The following is a 17065-nucleotide window of genomic DNA, read 5'->3' on the forward strand; positions in this document are numbered from 1 at the left end:
CCAAATAAGTTTGAAATGGCATACTAGTAAAGTCTCAAGTGACCTATGTTAATCTAAGTAAAAATTAGTGCAATTACACAGAGAGAGGGATTTCTACCATTTAACTCATTCCAGGGCCAGCACCATGACCTGAGATGCAAATCCTGGTTTGGGCACTCAGCATCACCACCACATTGGGCTGTGCATACTACTATTTTTAGCTCTTTGAGAACTCTTTCCAACTGATCAATTCTACCTTTCTATCTTTGAAGAGAAACTGTAATTGAACTCTTGGGAGTCATTTGAGGTTATTGTTTCAGTAATTCTCTTTAAACATCTTGCAGCAAATGACTTATTTATTAAATTTGCCAAATTTGGTTTCAGATAGACTTTAACACTAGCATCCTCAGCTGGAAGTTTTGAAGTAAAAATTACAGTATAACTTTTTCCTTTGTATTTCAAAGAAGCAAATTATCTATACCCACAGTCCAGATTTTTAAGAAATTACTGATGGTTGATTCTTGTTTTCATCCCCCTCTTATTTGCTTTCCATATGTCTAGAACATAAAGTTTGACTAAATTGTATTTAACAAAATTGATATGTTTAGTCTACTTTAATTATTTCATCCCTTCTGAGTATTTTATCTTTGACATTCCTAGGGAAGTGTATTAGATAGCGGGGCTAGCAGTAATCTGATCTTCAAAATAATCTAACTTTTGTTACAGCTCTTTGTACAAAGTAATTAGTGCTGCCAAGGGACTCCCCAGTAATGGATATTATAAAGACAAGGAGCTAGGGAAGGATGAAACCATTTGTTGAGTCCCCGCTTTGTGACAGATACATTTCCCTTTTAAATAGGAGAAAATAGATGCTCAGAAGTTAGGCAACTTGAACTCGACTGTGTGGCTAGCAAGAGGTGGAGTCAGAGTTCACAGGCAGGCTGGTTAGTCTCCAGTTATGTTTATTATGCCGTGTGCACCTTTGACAAATTGATCTTTTGCCCACTGCACCTCTCCATCAACATTCTAAAGCTATCTATCGCTTTCCCTGCTCCACTAATATATGTAAGCCGATTTTCTTGAATTCAAGGCTTCTTAATCTGTATCCTATTTAACTCTGAAATCACACTTCTCACCCCTGTAAATCCCCACCTGTCAGGCAAATTCACTAACCCCTCAACATGCCACATAGAACATTCCTTCAAGAATGCCCTCTTATCTGCTTCCTAACATCCTACACTTGTTACATGCCCTAGATCAAGTCCTACCTTTTCTTTTAGGTCTTCTCTTATTCTATAAACGGTCTTTAAGTTTGTATCCACTGCATTTTCACCGGGGTTAGAACCACAGAATCTCAAGCATGGAAAGGAGCTCATAGACCTTTTACTTTCTTCTCCCACTCCTATCCCCACCACAAATGCTGAGCTTGTCTGACAGATGGAAACTGAGAGTTAGCGAAGTGACGTGAATGTTATAGTCTGGTGGTGCCCAGATTTTCCGTCCTCCCGATACTGCGCTCTGCGTTTTCACTGCTTCTCTACCTTCGCGAGGCACAGACTCCCAGTCTGTTACCATTTATTTCATAGTGTGTGTTGGTTATTTTGCTCTCTCTCTATTTTTTACATGTTCCTCCTGTCACCATGATTATATGGAAGGTGGAACGTGGTACCGTGTTTCTGGGGCTCCTAGGACCTCATATACGTAGGAACTACTTAATGAAAGTATATTGAGAAGGAGGATGGATCATTTTAACATGCCCTCTTTTCACTGACTCCCCAGTGGTAGTTGTTTCGTTGTGATTTTGCTGATTTATTTAAATGACAAGTACCTGGCTCTTTAAGGCACTCATGACCTTTAGAAGCTGAGACTCACTTTTGCTTGCTGTTTACAAAACGAGCAGCTTTACTGTGTTTGATTCCATAAGGTTTGAATATAATGTATCTTTTCCTGGTGATCTTTTAAATTTATTGATAAATATGAGAAAATTTTAAGAAATAAAATGGTTAAAAGTGCTTGAACAAAATTGACCAAACACATTGCCACTACTTTCTGTGTATAAATATGTATGTGCACGTTTTTGAAAAGTCAGTATTTCCTGGATTGAAAAGCAACTGAAGGCTCATAAATGCATTTGTATAATATATATATCCTCAATCTAGTCATGACTATAAAACATGTTTTCCTTAGTTAAATTTTTCTTTCAGTTTAGATTTTAGTACCAAAAATAACTCATTCAGGTTATTTTAGAGTCTACATCAAAAATATTACAACAAATGAGAATCATTACTCCTACACTGAAAAGTTTTTTGATATAAAGACACCTAATTTACTTATGTAAGAGGCATATTCAAATAGCTAAACTGTTCTTATATTTGCACACTTCTTAGAATCACCAATTTGTAGTTTCCACCTCCTTTCTGGAAATGTTTCCCCAATATATTACATTCATGTATACAACAAACAATTCTAAAAGTAAGCAATATTTCAGTAACCAATGTAAAGTGCTTAGTATGATCCCTTGTGAATTGTAAGAGTTTAATAAATTGTATTTCCCTCTGCCATCACCTTTTTGCACTTTTTGGGGGTAAATCCAGCATTTAAAAAGCTGTTTGACAATATTAATCTCCAGGAAAGAACAGAGGCAGGTTTTAATCCGAGTAGTAACTAAGGATTAATTCCTTGAGAGTGAGAACCATTTTTATCAAGATAAGTATTTATCTTAATGAAAGTTATTCTTACAGTTCGCGACCATTTCCAGACATCTTGAATCCACCAAAGGGGCACTGGGCAGATACCACACTATAGCAGTTAACCCTGAAAAGAAAATAAGTATGTTATAGGTCATACTTAACCTATGAAATAACTCCTAAATTTGGAATTTTTGAAATTCAGAGAGTTCTTTAACAACTCCATTTATTTTAATATTACGTAGTCATTTTTGAGCAAAAGTAGCACTATAAATTAGAATGCAGGAGTATAAGTATATGTATATATACTGCCTAGGAATTTTTTTAAATGGTACACTCTATATGTTGATAGCCATTTTGGCAGTACATCATGTCCCTGAGAAGTTATAGCTTGAATTATAAAAGATAGACTACCCAACGTACCATAAGAGGAAGGATATGGTCTGTGAGAGACAAGTTTGTTGGATGGGTGTTCTTTACTGCCTATACTCAGTAAGCTTTGTAGTTCTCTTGTGGGTTGTATACTTAACAGGCTAGAATTAATTTTCTTTTATAATTGTAATATGTCTCATATTACTTAGTTTACTTTTTTCATTAATTAATTCAAAAAATTGCTTAGACAGAGGCCTTGACAGGAGTTGGATTTCATTATTAATTTGCATATCCCTTGCCATATTTTAAAAAATGTTTCAAAATGCTTTTATGAACATATAATTATAAAAACATGAATAATTAGAATTTAAAAAAATTAAAAGACCTACATCCAGACTCAGTCACAGAATCTGATATAATTGGTGGGTTTGATGTACACCCTCCTCTACCCAAGTCAGTGTAGATATTTTTAAAGCTCCCCAGACAACTCTACTGTACAGCCAGGGTTGAGAATCACTGCTTTAGAGTCTGAAATAGGTCTGAATCTCAGCTGTCATTTATTGCATGATCTCGATCAATTATGCAACCTCACTAAGCTTCTGTTTTTCCGTCAATAAATTTTCCATACCAATTAACAGTTGTAGTAAGGTAACATGAGATAATGAATGTGAAGACTGCCACGTGGTGCTTAGCGTAGAGTGCATACTGACTAAATCATGAATGTCCCTTTGCTTAAGAAAAAAGATTCTAGAGCTATCAAGAGGGGCAAGGATTTCTTGGCTGTCTCTCAAGGATAAATACTTCTCAACGTCCAGTGGATTTGGTTGTGACATTATGGGGAAGAAAATAATCTTGGGCTGTTGCTGGGACTGAGGGGACGATGTGAGGTCTGATGGAACAAAAATTACTAACAAGGCAGTCCAGAGACAGGGGGCTGGGCAGGGGATGTGACAGTTTGAGAGGCATAGCCTTGGCACTTATATACTCTAAATTAAAGTGTAAACATCAGAGATATAAACCATGTCAAAAATAAAACAGACATGCTTCTCAAAATGCAATATGTTCTTCCAATTTAAGACCTTCAGACATCTCTAATAATCTCAAAGTAAAAAGCTGATGTAAGAACTAAATGCTTCTATACATAAGGGCACTGAATAAATACTGTCTTACTATCTGATTATCTTGATTAAACAGAACTTTTATCTCCCTTGCGTGTAGCATAGTGCCAAGTGCCTAGAAATTATTTATAATAATAATACATATTGTATTAGCCAAACATCAATAAAGTATTTTGGGCAAGTAATTTTAGAAGGCTTGATAGAGTTAAATATATATATGTGTGTGTGTATATATATATATAGATATAGATATAGATATGTGTATATATATATATATATATGCTCTATCTATCTATCTATCTTCTGTGCTCTTCTAAAGTTCTTCCAATACAGCAGGATTTTTGTTTGTGTGTTTTATTTTCAAACAACAGCAGGCCATGTGATTCCAAACAAAAAATCAAAGTCAGAAAAAATTCAGAGTAGCCTGTTAATGTGGTTAACATTGAAAAGGTGGTATTACATAGGTTTGACTTACCACACTGTCCCGGCCTGCAGAGCAGAGGAGACTGTGATGGCTTTATCAATGTCTTTGGTAAAAATTCCTGCTGATAAGCCATAGAAAGTATTGTTTGCTCTCTTGATTACATCATCTAAAGATTTAAACTTCATGATTTGCTGCACTGGTCCAAATATCTATACCACAAGAAATGAATGAAATAAATCAAAGTAATAGGTTACAACTAAATATTTATTTTGTATTATAGTTACACATATAAATCTATGTAATATATAAATAAAATATTTATATTTATTATATTTCATGTAAATATACTTATGTTTTATATTGACTATAAGGTACTTGGCACACAGTGAGCAATCACGAAATGTTTTTTTATTATCAATAAAAACAATCAAAATTGCAGACCAATATCTCTTAAACCACAGACCAATATCAACTACAGCAAATATTCCTAAAAAATATTAGCAAATAGTTTTCAGCAATACCTACAAAGAATTGTACACCATCACCAAGTGAGGTTCATTCTAGAGATGCGAGGCTGGTTCAGTATTCAAAAATCAATCAATATAATACATCATATTAATAGAATGAAGGAAAAATATCACATAATCATCTCAATTGATGCAGAAAAAGCATTTGACAAAAATCCAACCTCCTTTCCCCCCAACAGATTATAAATAGAAAGGCACTTCTGAACCTGATCAAAGGCAGTTATGAAAAATCTTACAGTTAACATCATACTCAGTGATATGATACTGAATGCTTTTCCCCTAAGATAGGGAGCAAAGCAAGATGCCCACTTTTACTACTCTTATTCAACATAGTGCTGGAATTCTAGCAAGTGAAAAAGGCAAGAAAAGGAAATAAAAGGCATATAGATTAGAAATGAAGGAATACAATTGTCCCTATTTGTAGATGACATGATTGTCTACATATAAATTCCCAAGGAATATCCAAAAATCTTCTAGAATACCTGAGTTCAGTGATGTCACAGGATGCAAGAAAATATACAAAAATCAAATATACTTGTATATACTAGCAATGAACGTGCATACTGAAATCAGAAATACCATTTACAATCACTCAAAAAATACTTAGGTATTGGGCTTCCCTGGTGGCGCAGTGGTTGAGAGTCCGCCTGCCGATGCGGGGCAGACGGGTTCGTGCCCCGGTCCGGGAAGATCCCACATGCCGCGGAGCGGCTGGGCCCGTGAGCCATGGCCGCTGAGCCTGCGCTCCGCAACGGGAGAGGCCACAACAGTGAGAGGCCCGCGTACCGCAAAAAAAAAAAAAAAAAAAAAAAAAAAAAAAAAAAAAAAAAAAAAAAAAAAAAAACAAAATGCTAATGAAAGAAATAAAGGAAGATATAAATAAATGTAGAGATCTACTATATTCAATAACTGGAAGATTTAGCACAATAAAAACATTAATTCTCCCCAAATTGATATATACGCAATTGTAACACAACCCCTCTCAAAATTCCAGCAAGATTTTTTAGTATATATGGACAAGGTTATTCTAAAATTTATATGGAAGAGCAAAGGAATTAGCTTAGATAAAACAATTTTGAAAAAGAAGAATAAAGTGAGAGGACTCAGTCTTTCTGATTTCAAGACTTACCATACAGCTACCAAAATCAAAGGAGTATGCTCAATATTTTGTAATAACCTATAAGGGAAAAGAATCTGAAAAAGAATATATATATATATTCACATATATATGAACCACTTGGCTGTACACCTGAAGCTAACACAGCATTGTAAAACAACTATACTTCAATAAAAGTAAATAAATTAAAAAAGGGAGTATAGGTAGAGAAATAGACACATACATCAATTGAAGAGTAGAGAACCCAGAAATTGATACACACACAAATATGCACAACTGAACTTTCACAGTTGCAAAAGTAATGGAATGGAAGAAAAACACCTTTTCAACAAATGATGCTGAAGCAATTGAACATATCGGCAAAAACAAACGAACAAACAACCTTGACTTAAATCTCACACCTTGTATAAAAATTAACCTAAAATGGTTCACAGACTTAAATGTAAAACATAGACTATAAAGCTTTCAGAAAGAATTAAAAAATTACATGGAAAAAAGGTTTTTTGGACTTAGGAGTAAACAAAGAGTAGTTCATAGAGTTGACACGAAAAATACTATCCATAAAAAGAAAAATGGATAAATTGGACTTCCGTAAAATTAAAAACTTCTGTTCTGAGAAAGACCCTGGTAAAGATGAAAAGACAAGCTACAGCCTGGGAGAAAATATTTGCGAACCACACATCCAAAAAAAGATCAGTATCAAGAATGTATAAGGGGCTCTCAAAACTCAACAGTAAAAAGCACACAATCCAATTAGAACATGAGCAAAAGAAATGAAGAGACATTTTATCAAGGAAGTTATCAGATGGCAAATAAGCTCATTAAAGATGTTCAGTGTCACTAGCCACTAAGGAAATGCAAATTTAAACCTCAGTGAGCTATCACACCTATCAGAATGGCTAAAATAAAAAATAGTCACAACAAATGTTAGCAAGGATGCAAAGAAATTAGGATCATTCATACATTGCTAAGGGGAATGTGAAATCATTCAGCCACTCTGGAAAACAGTTTGGCAATTTCTTAAAAAGTTGCATCTACCATATGACCTAGCATTATACTCCTGGGCACTTATCCCAGAGAAATGAAGACTTATGTTCACACAAAAAACCTGTATACTGATGTTTATAACAGCATTATTAAAAGTAGCCCCAAACTGGAAACAACCCAAAGTTCTTCAAAGGGTGAATGGTTAAACAAACTATGGTGCACCCATACTATGAAATACTACTCATCAATAAACAGGAACAAACTATCCTTACATGCAACAACCTAGATGAATCTATAGAGAATTACGCTGAGTGAAAAAAAGCTAATCCCAAAAGATTGCATGATGTATGAATCCACTTACGTAACATTCTTGAAATGACAAAATTACAGAAATAAAGAAGAGATTAGTGGTTAAGAGAAAACCAAGGGTTGAGGACGGGATGGTGTAGGAAGGATAATAGATTTGGCTATTAAAGGGAAACATGAGAGATTCATGTGGTGATGAAATGTTCTGTGTCTTGACTGTATCAATGTTAACATACTTGCTGTGATATTATATTATAGATTTGTAAGATGTTATCAATGATGGAAACTGGATAAAGAGTACATGCGATCTTTCTGTATTCTCACAATGGCAACAGAATCTACAATTATCTCAAAATAAGGAGTTTAATTTTTAAAAACAGCATATCACTTTATTCTTCTCCAATTATTTTCAAATATATTATTTCCAAAGGAGAAAAAGCAACAATGAACGTGGAATTGTATTTTCTATTACTTTAAATCTGTGAAGGAAGCACCTAGAAATTGTTAAGCATCCTGATCTGCAGTCAACTGGAAGTTCTTGGCCTGCCCAATGAATTCCTGACTATTTTTAGTCTTAATCAAAAATAAACCCTTTATCAGTATTAGAAATGAAAAGTAACATTTATTGGAAAAGGTGTTCAAAGAGCTGAGAATGTTACAGTAATACTTTGTATACATCCACGCAGACAAAATATGTCAACAAAGGGAACAGAACAGAATGAAACCATTTACCTCCTCTTTGGCAATGCGCATCTCATCAGTAACATTAGAGAAAACCGTGGGCTGGATAAAGTAGCCTTTATTCCCCCATGGACCTCCGCCACACTCCAGTTTGGCCCCTTCCTTCTTCCCACTTTCAATGAGGTCAAGTATTTTTTCATATTGTTCCTTATCAATCTATTTGAAAAATATCACACGAAAAGGAAAAAAAATAGCAACTTGTAAAGATAATACTTTGCCCAGCCTGTAAATAAAGGTTTCAAAATGCTAGGCTATTGTTATCAAGTTAAATATTCAACCAAAACAGCTGACAGAGGCTCAGATTTATTGTTGGGTATATTTTGTCTCAAGACTTTTCTGGAAAGAATCCTTGAAGATAAATATTTGTATTTAGTGTTTGTTTCACAGCCATGTAAGAGAAGTGTATTGGCACTGCAAACATGTGTAAACCTCTTCACACAACTGTCATTTATTTACAGGAAGAAATGTCTGTTAATCATCAACCACACTTACCTGGAAACTGTAATCCTAAATGAAATTAAAAGGTGAAAGGAGAAAAAGAAAACTTTGATACTGGGTTAATTAGACATGGCAGTTGGAAAGCAGATGCTTTGTGACTTTAGGAAGATTCCTCGACCTCTGCTTCTCTTCATCTGGACCATCCCCTTGTGGCAGGGTCCATGCTGACCACAGCCTGGTTATCCCACCCAGTTTAAGTCCCCCTGGGGCAGTGAGTAGGTCTGGTTTTAATTTCTGACCTGTCCTGATTGTTGCCAACCTGCTTTGTTAAATGGACCACATCTAAATATATTACAAGAACTACAGAACTTAAATGGTTTATTTTTACAAGGAAAAGAATGACTACAGAGTTCTAGCTGGGAACGTCAGGAGCCCATACCTCTCCTCCATGCACTGGAATTGGGACTACCTATCGCCTCAGTTCCTATTTGGGGGTGTTGAAGGATTGGGTGATTCTTGGACTCCAAATCACTGGTGAAGACTGCCTTGTCTCAGATGTGGCTAGGGTTAGGTTTCAAAGGAAGAACATCGGAGATCCTGGAGTCAAGGTGTGAGCCTCTTGTCAGTTTGCCTTGACTCTTCTGACTACTTAAAAACTGTTGTTCTTTATCTTCGTCCTCTTTGACTCTGTAATCTCCCCTATCTTCTAAATCCCAGGAAAAGTTTTCAAAGTTCTCACGCACACAATCCAGCTCCATATCCAATTAGATTAAATACTATTTACACATATAACAAATTCTTCCTTGGTAAAGTCCTTTTCCAATCTGATTTCAAAGACCAAAATATACATTTCCTTAAAAAGTTGGAAATAATCAGTATTTCCATTTGAAAAAGAAGTTATGATATCCACATGTATATATATAATTCTATATCATAAATTAGAATATATATTAAAGCTTAGTAAATGAGTGGCTCTTTCTTATAACAACAAATGAGTATTTCAAAGGGTAAAGAAGCTTCAGGGGCTTTTTGGTCTTTTACTCAAAGTCCCAACATATCTACTTTTTCTACTTATTCAGTGCAACCTGTGACAAAAATATTTTCACTTATCAAGTTTAAATTATTATGTTAAGTAGTTAGATCACTGGATTATTTACTTAAGAACCCTATGAATGGAAATTTTCTTAAAATGAAGCATTCTAGCTCAGTTTTTGAGCCTCTGGTTGAATTGTGCAGATCCCCTGATGGGGGGAAATATTGCCCAACAATGTTTAATATTAAGTATCTTCTCTTCCCTTCCTCTCTCTTATTCTTTTCTTTCCTCTTCACATATATATTTCTTTCTATCTATCTATTAATCTATCTATCATCTATCTTATGTCTGTTTGATAGATGTGTATCGCAAATAGGAAACGTGTTTCCTTTTATATAGATAGATAAATAGACAGATATTTAGAGAAAGAAACAATCACAGCTAAAACCTTAGAATCCCATCCTTTTTTAGAATGGGAGACCAAGTCAAAATTGAATTTAATACATGCCTTGGCATCCATTTGGAAAGTTACCCAATACGATCAAAATTAGCAACTACTTCTATGTAGTTACTAAACACAAAGATAAATACAAAATATAACAAGATTAGACTTAACAAACCGTATTACTTCATTTACCAGTTAAGTTATTTTAGGGCTTTTAGATTTCAATATTTGGTGTTGCCTAAGTCCTAAAATTTTCCTACTTGGGTATCTTGGCATGAACAGGAAAATCCAAGACAGCCTTTTAACTTTCTAGACTGTAAACTCTATGAGATCAGGTAGAAACTCTACTCTGGATCAAGACCTCAAAGGGCAGGAGTAAATTTAGAACCAAAGGTCCAGGAGCTTGAAAGCAGACAATGAACAGAGAACTGTGTAACGAAGAGGGAAGAGTGAGCTCTGGATAAGAGAGACACTCTCGTTGACAGTGGTTCTAAGCAGACAGAAGAAAATGGGAACCCTAGGGGATCACTGAGCTTTAACAACTAAAATGGGAAGTTTGCCACAAAGCCAGGAACTCGGGACTTTTTAAGACACTCATGCTATCTTTAGAAGGTCGAGTGACTAAAGACTTTGGAGAGAATTTATAGAGGTGTGCCAGCTGCCTGTATCTGGGGATGGAAGCCAAGAAAAAGGATTGATGCTGAGGAAAGAATAAATGATAGGATTGTATAAGAACTTCCAAGTGGATAGGAACTGTAAATAGGGATTCAGAGGTGTACAGATTGAGGAAAACAAATTTACAGCATTCGTTATTTTTCCTCACATCTTTAATTCCCAGCATATCTCTTCAACTGTTTCTGGATGTGATAACTGGGCAACACAAAACCAGGATACTTTCTTTACCATTGGGAGTTAGATTCATTATTTTTTTAATCACCAAACTGATAACAGTATTGTCACCTGGGAAGATATGTGAATGGGAAGTAATCGTATTCAAGTAAAACCAGGTCTAGAGAAGATACTTTATTCTTGTGCCTGGTGAACGCTGTTCCGTCTATTTTACACTCACCTGAGGGCCTTGATTGACTCCTGGGGTTAGAGGATTTCCAAGAACATACTTTCTAGCCTGCTCAACACTCTTTCGAACAAACTCATCATAAATTGATTCTTCTACAAAGAGCCGGGATGCAGCTATACAACATTGGCCCTGGTGGTAGAATACCCCGTGGTGTGCAAATGCAACAGCACTGTCCACTGCAAAGAAGACATTCATGTTAAAGAAGAGATGTTTTCTAAAGATTATATATTTTTATACATCTTTCTCAGAGGTGATATGGTGGTATAAAAAAATCATGAGTCATATAATCATAGATTCAGTATATTCTACCACATCAGCCAGGTGACACATTAACCTTTCTGATCCTTTATTTGCTACTAAAATGATAGTAAAAATAGTAGACTCTGAAATAATAGTGGTTATTAATACAACTTTAATATGCACAATTCCAAGAATGTGGAAACTATCCTAAGATCAAATCTCACTGCAAGTGATTTTTATAAATATCTCCATTTATAATTAGACGACTGTGAATATTTCTTTCAGGCCTCAGGTTTTAACTAATGACAAAGAAAATATAAAATATCCATTACATTAAATAAGAATTTAAAAACATTCTTAGATACCCTAATCAATAGAAAAAGTGATATTTCTGAAAACAAAAAAAACCCATAAAACCCCCCAAAACCTCCAAACAACTAATATTCAGAATTGCCCACCCACCTTACAACCCTATTCTATGAAAACATTTTTCTAAATTTATGTAAAGTGTGCCATGTTATTTCATATATGCCTATAAATTCTTCTTATCTGTTTATTTGAGATGGTTATGTGGGTCTTAAAAAGAGGAAATAGTTTGCTTCATTAGTAAATCCTAAACAACCAGAAGAAAGCTTTCTTTGCATTTTAATTTTCTAAATGCAGAAGGTTTAATTTAACATTGTAGCAATTGGATATTGTTATCTTTATTTTGTGAACTAATCATGTCCACTTAGCTGTAGTGAAAGCAGTTTACAGGAAGATCTGGTAAAATCAGAAATCTTGTCATGTCTGTAGAATGTATAAGATAGTGTGCTCTAAAAAGCTTCAGGTAAGATCACAGTAACAACATAAGTCATCTGTGTTGATTGCCTCAGACCAATAATGCAGCTCTTAAAGAGACAGATGAATGTTTGACCTTCTTTTTCTGCTGGAAATAATTGTGGAATTCTACTTGATAATATAATCAGGATGAACCTAGGATATTGTATAATGGAGTCACATCGTAATTAGAGATTTAATATATATAAATTCAACTACACCTGCTAGAAGAAAATGAGAGAAATTACTTAAATAGTAGGCATCCTTTTCCTCTGGCCATTTTATTCAATGAGCGTGTGACCCAGAGAGAAGGGAGATGACAAATGTGCAACTTGCTGTCTCTCCAGCTGGTCTCAGTCCAACGTGTCTGAAGGTATCTCACCACGCTTAAGGTGATGCTAATATTTAAAGGTATGGAACTAAGAATATCCATTACGGCCCCTAAATGCAAAATAGTTAGTTTCTCTAGAGTTCAGCTGAGAAAATAGCAATCTATTCCAAACCAAGAAATTGTGTCTGTGTTGGACTTATCTAGGCGTTATAACTTTAGGACAATTTAAGAGATTTTTAAGAGTAATTTTGGACTCTGGTTAATGCCTTACACTTTGACGTTAGAAGCAAACCCTTCACTGTATGGCATTACCAGACACCAGAAAGGAGAAGGGTGAGAAGTGAGCAGAGTGTCTTTTACTCACGGTCGGCATCAGCAAACACAATGCAAGGACTTTTTCCTCCGAGTTCCAGGGTCACCCTCTTCAGATTGCTTTTCCCAGCAGCTTCTTTGATCATTTTGCCAACCTGAAATGGAGCATTACAAAGGAGGAGGCTTAATCTGCTCTCATGAAGGCAGGTTTCTTTAGCGATTTAAATTTATACGATGTTTGTGCCACAGTTACGTCTCATTAGGGAGAAATGGCATTTTTCCAGATTTGGCACTTTCAGATACCAAAGACTCCTCCATCCAAGCATAAACATAGGATGGATCATGAAGACAGATATATTGTACGTGATAGCTGATCTTGATGTATACATGGCTAGACAGGTTATTTTTCATTTTAATCAGAACTTCATCTTTCTTCTGATCAGTCTGACATATCATGATCCAACCATAATTTATCTAATTTGACTTTTCGTCCCTCTGTTGAAATCCAGAAAACTCTATCCAGACAAAGTGGCGTATTTACCAGCCTCGAATCTCTCTCTGCTTCTCATTTATAATGAGACCCAAAGGTCTTACCCCGACTTGGGCTGCCTCCAATCCTACCCTTCCTTAGGGTCCAGCTCGTATCTTAGCTCCTCTTTGAAGCCATCTGTGATGATTCAAGGTGAACATGACCTTTCTTTCTCTGATCTCCGATAAGTGCCCTCGTGAGGACTCATTTCAGAGTTTCTCTTGGATTGTATTATTTGTATAAATATCAATTTCCCAAACAGATGTTGCCTCCCTGGTAGCAATGACAATGTCCTATCATTGCATACCTTTTCTCAGCACTATCTGTCAGAGTGGGCTCACTTAACTATTCATTAACTGATATCCCCTCTCCCCCATGTCTCTTGCTCTCACTTTCCCTCTTTCTCACGCTGTCCTCCACACCTTTGAAGAGTGGAGTTAGGAGAAAGAAATTGAGTCTGTGTTCTGTGCTGCTACTTCAGTTAGCTGAAATCCTACTGTTTTTCTTTTTTTTTCTTATTAATGCTAGTGGCCTCTCTTCAGAGAAAGAGTTTTCATTTTTTTTCTTTATGGATCACTTCCTATGAAGATTAGTTTCTGCAGTTCTTTATATTTTTCTCATTTCTAAAATCTGGCCTGTTTTATAATTATTTCTTCTTTCTTTCTTTCTTCCTTTATTTAATATAACTATTTCTTCCTTATTATTTTTTATTGAAGTCTTAGTACACTAAAAGGATCTTTGCTTTTCTTTTTACAAGATGATTCATCTTATCTTGCTTCTTTTATTCTCTGGATTTCTTTTCTTCCTCAACACATCAGATTTTAAGAAAAAGTTTCTATCTCAACTGAATAAAAGTTAAGTAGATGCTTGTTGAATGTGTGTTTAAATTTTGACTGTTGAACCAACTCCTACTGTGCATTACAGAGTAGAGCATTAATTAATCTGCTAATGTTTTCATCTTATGTAAAATCTTCATGCACTAAATCAAACCCTTAAATGTAGGTTAATAAAAATAAACTAAAAGTAGACTGGCAATGAAGAAACCCTGTTTGAAATTTCTCTTGTATCCCATTTTGGTTCCACAACATATTTCTTATGACCACTCTCAAAAATTGAATTTTCATTTGAGGTGATTAAGAATTTTGTATTTTCTAGATAATAATCTTTGCCTTTCTCCCTTTGAATTCTCCAAATTCTTTCACTGCATCTTTCTTTTATTTTCTGGGGTTTTTTTTTTGTTTGTTTTTTTTGTTTTTAGCTTAGAAAGATTTGCTGGAGAAACTTTATTAAAGCAGATAATTTTTGGGAGTAAGATCAGAGGCATTTTTCTAAAAGCTACAAATGTCAAAAGAACTAGCATGAAGAATGGTTAGAGGTATGAGTGAGAAAGAAAGGTTACACTTTTACTTCGTGCAATTTCAGATGGCAAATAAAAGGTTTGTTTGAGTTTTCCCAAAGGTCTAGCTAAAGTCAAAATAAGGAAACATCAGTTTTTGCCCCATGATTTTGTTCTCTCACTTGGAAAAAAGTAAAATTTTGTCATTTTTTTCTCCAAAAGGTCTACAAGGAAGAGAGGATAAGCACTATTTAGACTATGGTAAAAAATATGTTCCATGATATTATGGCGTTGCCCTTGTGGGGCAGAAGTAACAAATGCTCAAAAAAATGTTCTAACTTAGCACATCCTGCACAATGTGGGTTGGATTCTGTTGTAAATGAATCTAATGGGACATTAAAATTCTTACCATGCCAGAAACATTTTTATAATGAGCGTGACTGCTACAATGAACCACAAAAACATAAAGTCCATAGTTTGCCTCTTTCATGGCATTTGGCAAGTTCACTACTATCTGCAAAGCAACGAACTTGAAGCTAAAAGAGGACCCAGAAAGACTGATTTTTTGTGTGGCTTCTAAAATCATCTTAGTCACACTTAATTCTTTAATACTCAATCAGAAGTAGTTACTGTACTGGTTTCTGGAGATAAGAATGAATAAGATAGTCTTTGAGGATAGTCAGCAAAAGGGAGAGAGATACATAACAAAGCAAGGAGCACGTGCTATCATAATTATATATCAGGGACAATGGGGGCACAGATGGAAAGTTTTTAAATTCAGGATGCTCCTGAGACTGTGGAGAAAGCCATAGAGGGCATGTGATGGGAGCCACATTATAGTAGGTGTGGCCACGCATGAGCAAACACCTATGGGAATGAAAAGATGCATGGAATAATCAGGAAGTGATGGGGCAGCGATGAAGAAATATTTTGTGGCGAAGGGACCTCTTCCCTCACACCTTATGAACTAGTGTGAGAAATTAAAGAGTGAGGGAAGGAACAAGAGAATGGAAATGACTCTAGAACACACAATAATCATGCCATTTAGTGACTACTCTGTAGGATGCTAAATGTTTTACTACTCATTAGCTTATTCAGTTTTATTTGGTACAACTCAATAAAGTAGATATTATTATTCCCATTTTACATATGAAGAAACTCAAGTTTAGTAAGGATACTTAACTTTTGGAAGACATACTGCTAGGAGGGGTAGACTTAGAATTTAAACCTAGATGTTTCCTAGTCTTCTCATATCAAAGTTTTTTGCGGGAGGGGGCAGGTAAAGTACCCCTGAAGTGCTGTAGGGGTTCAGGGATGAGCCAAGATAAACAGGCAGTGATGCAGATATGGCATCGTGGAACAGTAGCCTCTGGCTCAGACAAACTAGAGAAGTGTGTGGGATCTAGAGCAGAAGCTGTATGTGGCGTCCCTGTTGGGGAAGGTCTACAATGCTAGGCTGAGGAATTTGTACCTTCCTGCTTTACCTCCTCTACTATGATTTCAACCTGTGACTTCATAATTTTTTAATTTATTGCTATGTCTTGACCATTACCAGTTGTTTTGTCCACAGACTCCTGATTGAAGAATTGGTTTTCCCCTACCTCAATTAGGAGTTTGTAGAATGTAAACTTTTTCTATTCTATGTCTATAAAAAACAAGAAAAAATTATATATTGATTTATCTAGTTTAAAAATGATCAAGAAAAATAAAATTTGATTTTCTATCGTTTTAGTTCTCTATGTAAACTTTTCTTTATATTGGAGTGGCTAATTAGGAGTATAAAATAATCAAATTAGCCTTTCCACACTATCTGGAATGTTCTTCCTGTTTCTCCGGAAAGTTAAAAAAGTAACCATTTTCAACACCCAGAGCATTTAGAGAGCATTTAGCATCCCTCCTCTCCCCCATCCCTCTCCTCTGAAGTGCCCACAGCTGGGGTCCTGTTCTTTAATCTTCTGGATAGCCAAGCTGGAGCTACTGAGGCAGAAAAGTTAGGTTGGATCCGGGAAGCTGAGGTGCGGACTCCTTTTCAGAATGTTCAGGGAAGAGAGAGCCCCAAATAAGGAGCTAAGGGTGAGGCTCTGCTCTTTGATTTCCCTAATCTACAGGATAAAATTACAATTCATTCATACAAATCACTGTGGCTTAATTTATATTTTTTATCATAAACCTTACTAATCATACGACAAGGTCTAATCAGCCATATTTCTTGTCAGAGAAAGTAATAACATACTAAAAACAGTTTA

General features: G+C 35.4%; 1 protein-coding gene across 1 annotated transcript in view; it reads right to left on the reverse strand.

Annotated features, from left to right (window-relative positions):
- The window catches only part of ALDH1A1 (aldehyde dehydrogenase 1 family member A1), a gene marked incomplete at both ends in the record, with an annotated part of 54235 nt that overhangs the window by 1979 nt on the left and 35191 nt on the right, over nt 1-17065 (reverse strand). The window contains 5 exons of the mRNA XM_079707168.1: nt 2719-2793; nt 4632-4789; nt 8250-8414; nt 11244-11428; nt 13007-13109. Coding sequence (XP_079563294.1) covers nt 2719-2793; nt 4632-4789; nt 8250-8414; nt 11244-11428; nt 13007-13109 — 686 coding nt within the window. The remainder of the gene's footprint in view (nt 1-2718; nt 2794-4631; nt 4790-8249; nt 8415-11243; nt 11429-13006; nt 13110-17065) is intronic.

Source organism: Hyperoodon ampullatus (genome assembly GCF_949752795.1).
Source record: "Hyperoodon ampullatus genome assembly, chromosome: 6".
In the NCBI taxonomy this organism is placed as follows: domain Eukaryota; kingdom Metazoa; phylum Chordata; class Mammalia; order Artiodactyla; family Ziphiidae; genus Hyperoodon; species Hyperoodon ampullatus.